The 4564-nt window shown below is 54.3% G+C and overlaps 1 protein-coding gene across 1 annotated transcript; it reads right to left on the bottom strand.

The window, feature by feature from the left end:
- Window positions 1-3110: 3110 nt before the first annotated feature.
- UBXN10 (UBX domain protein 10) lies at window positions 3111-3956 on the bottom strand (the record flags this gene model as incomplete). The annotated part of the gene is made up of 1 exon (XM_079778410.1): window positions 3111-3956. The coding sequence occupies one exon, from the start codon at window positions 3954-3956 to the stop codon at window positions 3111-3113; it is 846 nt and encodes a 281-aa protein (XP_079634536.1).
- Between the last annotated feature and the right edge of the window lie 608 nt (window positions 3957-4564).

Here is a 4564-nt window from a genome sequence, read left to right on the forward strand (position 1 = left end):
CTGCTTTGTCTGTGCGGTACTTTATGTGGGAGCTCCGGGTGGCTGCTGGCCCAGGGTCATGTTCACAGGCCGCCTCTTCGGCAGGGCTGCTCCGGCCTGACGGCTGTTGGCTGGGTCCCCAGGTACTTTCAGGGCAAGGACTGTTGTTAGAACCACCTGCCATCTGTCGGTGAAAATGTTTTGGATTCTAAATGATGAGTCACTCACTTCTCCTGCTGTTCCTTCTGCCGCCGGGACTAATTTGCCTCTTGGACTCCATCGGGGGATATACTGGCAGACCTTGCCATGAAGCTTTGTCCTATGCAAGGTTCACATCCCTCAGGAGCCGTCTTCCTAGCGCCATCACTAGAAACCGTGGCGAGAGTGGCCTTTGCATTTCCACGAGGTGGGGGAGAGGACACCGCGGCCATCCAGCCCGAGCCACACTTGGGTCCTGCAGGGAGAGCGCCCAAGTGGCCGACTTCAGAGTCTAGGGGTGGTTCCACGTTTTCTTGCCCGTGGTCTAGGGTGCCAATCGCCAATCACTAAGTGTGGCCTAACCCTCCAGCACTGTTGGTTAAATGAATGACTAGGGTCTGGGATTAAGGTGGGTAAGGCAGACCTACCCAGGGCCAGCAAGAAGAGTGCACTGGGCCCGGCTTAGCCCCTTAGGCCACAGCCCCTAATTGGCAATGCCACACACAGAGCCGACAAGGACTCTGAAATTCTGAGATAGTCTGCTCTCACCAACCTCAAGGAGGGCGTGGGGTGATTTCCAGGAGAAACTCATAGATTCTCCATGCAGACAAGCTTCGTGCTGTGATAGAAGCTGACGGCAAGAGCTTTGGGAGGGGTGGCATCTGTGAGGGGGGCGGGGGGGGAGGGCGGGCCTGGGGATGAGGACTTGGAGCAGAGCCAAGCGCTTTACCAAGGAGAAAACTGAAGGTCAGGTTGACAACGCCCTTTGTCCACCAGAGTGTGGCAACTGGAGTCTTGGGCTAAAATAGAAGATGCACTTCTCCATCGACTCAGTTTCACACAAATCAGTTTTATTGTTAGAATCATCATCGTTTGTCCAAAACAAAAGTTTATTAAGCTGGTTCACATCTAGCTTCATTCATATATCTTAAAATATTTCTACGCTTCATGCCTTCCATATTTTTCACCACCCCAAAAACTCTAAGCTAAATAGCAGCAGCAAAACCCTAAATGCGGAAGGCTCTAACAGCTTCAAGCATGCCCCGTTTCACTGAAGTCTTCTCAAGATTTCCTGCCTGGAGAAATTACCGAGTCCCAGGTGGGTGGCATTTTATTCTTACCACAGAGTAGGTGTGATTTCATGGGAGGCGGGAGGCGCTTCCACTCCCCCCCACCCCCACTCCCCCCCGCCCGCCTGCTAGATCAAAGGCACAGTTATGTCCTGGAGTCCTGGGTGGGAGGTGAAACCCCTGGACTGCAGGCACCAGGCTCCAGCCACTGGTCGGTGATTGGGAGACCTGGCCAGTTGCACGGGCTGCCTCAGACACTGCAGCCCCAGCTGACCTTTGCAGTCAGAGGAGCTGCTGACCAAACCCTGATGGTCTTAGGAAATGTTGCCACCTATTCTAGATGGTTCGGGTGGTGTGGGGGGCGGTTAGGACAAGGCGAGCCTTCTTTGGTAGAAGTGATGATGGTGCTGATCTCAGCGGCTAAGTATCGATTTGCTGGAGGTCACGTTTCCAACCACATTTCTTATCGATGCCCAAGAAGCCCTTGTTGTGGAAGCAGCAACAATGACATGCTTCTAGAACGCCTGCCTTCTATGCGTGCATGTCAGTTCTCAGGGCTTCACGGTGGCCAGGCTGGGGAGGGGGAGGGGGCGGGGGACAAGTTTCCCTACTCTGAGGAGTGATTTGGCCATAAAGGGGACCCAGATGAGACGTGGGAGTCTTGCTAAACTAGCAATACCAGAGAACTTTGGCAAACTGTCCGTGTCACCACTCAGAGTTGGAAAAATAAGACTTTGTGGCTTTAACACAGCTACAGGCTAAGGCGGTCAGAGGTGCTTCATGCCAATCAGCCAGACACTGGGACACATGGTCTCTCTGCACAGGCACAGCATGTGACACGGAACCCAGGTGCCCACCCCGAGGGGGATTCTAAGTCAGAGAACAGGGGCACCACTGGAGCCTCTGTGGTTGAAGAAGGCGAGACACTGAAACTGGGGGATAAAACAGTGCATCCACACCCCGATAAACGGGGGGGAGGGGGCGGGTTAGTACAAACCTGTAGACTTGTAGGTTTATACAATTACAAAACCAAAGACTCATCACTGACTAAGAAAGTCAGATCACACTGGCTTTTCTCAGCTTTGGAAGAATTCTGCACTCAGAGTAGCTGCCACAAGATGTTAACCCTGGTCAGTCTCTGTTTCAAGGCAGCTACCGGCTCATCTACTGGCGATTTGCTTTCCAACTCTCAGGCTGTTTGGACAATGGATGCAGTGGGAGAGCTGTACTAGCAGAAGACCCGTTCTTTCCTCTGCAGCCACCTCACACAAACCGAAACCCCGGGAGTCCAGCCACCGGAGCCCAGCGGAGGGGCTGCTTCCAACTCAGGTCACCACCTGTTTCTTAAAATACTTGCAAGAAAGACAAATGCCAGTTGGACATTTCCTGAACCCTGGTTATTTACCAGACTAGAATCCTCTCTGGGAAGTGTTTAATCCTGCATCAAATACAGAAGGGCAAACCATTGGCTGAGGGGGGGGGGGGAGGTCCGGGGAGATTGAGAGAGAGAGAGAGAGAGAGAGAGAGAGAGAGATCATTGTAAAGACGAGCAGGTGCTCCAGGAAGGTCCCAAAACGCTGGGAAGGAGAAGGCCTGGCCACCGCTGTTGCAGGAACCGCCCTGGTCACTGACTAGTTCACTCCAGGGGTGGAGAGAATTTAACAACCGGAGAGAATCTTCTTGGTGCACTTGGTGCAGGCGCAGATTTCACTGCTTAAAAGGAGATGCTGTGAAGACGAGAGTCCCAGGAATCATCGCTGCACGAGGCTCACGTGGCACTTGGAACCACCTGCCCGGGAGGCCCTGGCACCTGAGCATGCTCCTTGCTCAGAGACCCAGGACCCCGGCTGGGTGGCTGTGGCCTCAGACCCACCGCTCCCCGTCTTCCTGTGAGATGCCCAGCACCGACTTGTGAGGGATCCTGCACTCCTGCAGAGACTTGGTGAGGTCGGAGAAACGCCGCCTGGGCACCTCCATCGTTTCAATGCTGCAGTGCCGGTAGGTGGCCTTGTTCTTGTGCTCGGCCACGGCCACAATGGTTTGTAGGTCATCCGTTGGCCGGAAATGGCGAACGAACCTTCGGCCTGATGGTGATCTGACGGCAAGCAGCAGCCTCGGCTCTTGATCGGATGGCTCCTCCAGGTCTCCAGCCCTGGAGGAGCTCTGCCTCCTGGTTTGGATGCCGAGCTTCCTCTCCAGGAAGCGAGCTGCGGCTCTGGAATCTTCTTGGCTGATCTTCATGGTGCAGGCCTCCTCTTGGTAAAGAGCCTGGATGCTGCTCAGCTGCAGGGAGCCGGCCCTTTGAGCTACTGTTTCCACGCCCCCCTCCCCCAGGGTCTTCCTGTTGATGGAAGGAAGGACCGGGTACTTATTGAGGGAGGAGGAAGCGCCCATGGGCACCTGTTGCAGCAGCTCGGGGACCTCATGGGGAGCGCCCTGTTTTGGGGACCTGGGCGCACAGGCTCCTGGCTTCTGGCTGCTTGGAGACTCGCAGGGAATGGCTGGAGGCGGGGAAGATGGTGTGCGGTGAGAGCACACCCCCGCGTCCTGGGGTTTGTGTAGCCTCGGCCGCGTACGGCCCTTGGCGGACTTGGGCCTTATGACGTGCATGTTCAGCGAGTCTGGCTGCCAAAGGAAGCCGTCGGCTGCTGTGCTGACGACAGTGGTGCATTCAGGGAGGGCTCTGTTCACAGGGGCTTCTGTGGCCATTGCTTCTCAAGACCCCTAAGGAAGCAGGAGAAAAGAGGAGGCCATGGATTAAACGCCCTGGCACTTCTGGATCCACTCACTCCCCAGGTGCCAGAATAAGCCCACTGGCCACAAAGGAGAGGGGCACCAGCTGCAATTCATTCATTCATTCATTCACTCATTTACTCACTCATTCATTCATTCATTCATTCCAGGTATTGGACTATATCAGTGAACCAAAATCCTTGCAACTTACATTATTATAGTGAGAAAAGACAAGTGTTAAGCTTATATGTAAATAGATATTTTCAAAGAGTAATAACTGCAATGAAGAAGATAAAGTATTTCATCGGAGAGTGACCAGGGCGGGGACTAATTCTGATTCTTAATTGGGGGGGGGGGGGACTTTAAGCTGAGAGACCATGATGAGAAGGAACAGGCCATGTTACAACCTAGACCAGGGGTGGGCTACCTTTTTCCATCAATACTTCCGGCGTTGGGAACCACGGGGTCTCTGTCCCAGCTCCTCAGCCCTGCCATGTAGCACAGAATCTCCACACACGAGTATGCGAAGCAGCGGTACCAGGAGCTGCCTGTGCTCTAAAGAGCGAATGTACCCTGTTAAGTCC

Source organism: Cnephaeus nilssonii (assembly GCF_951640355.1).
Source record: "Cnephaeus nilssonii genome assembly, chromosome: 7".
In the NCBI taxonomy this organism is placed as follows: Eukaryota; Metazoa; Chordata; class Mammalia; order Chiroptera; family Vespertilionidae; genus Cnephaeus; species Cnephaeus nilssonii.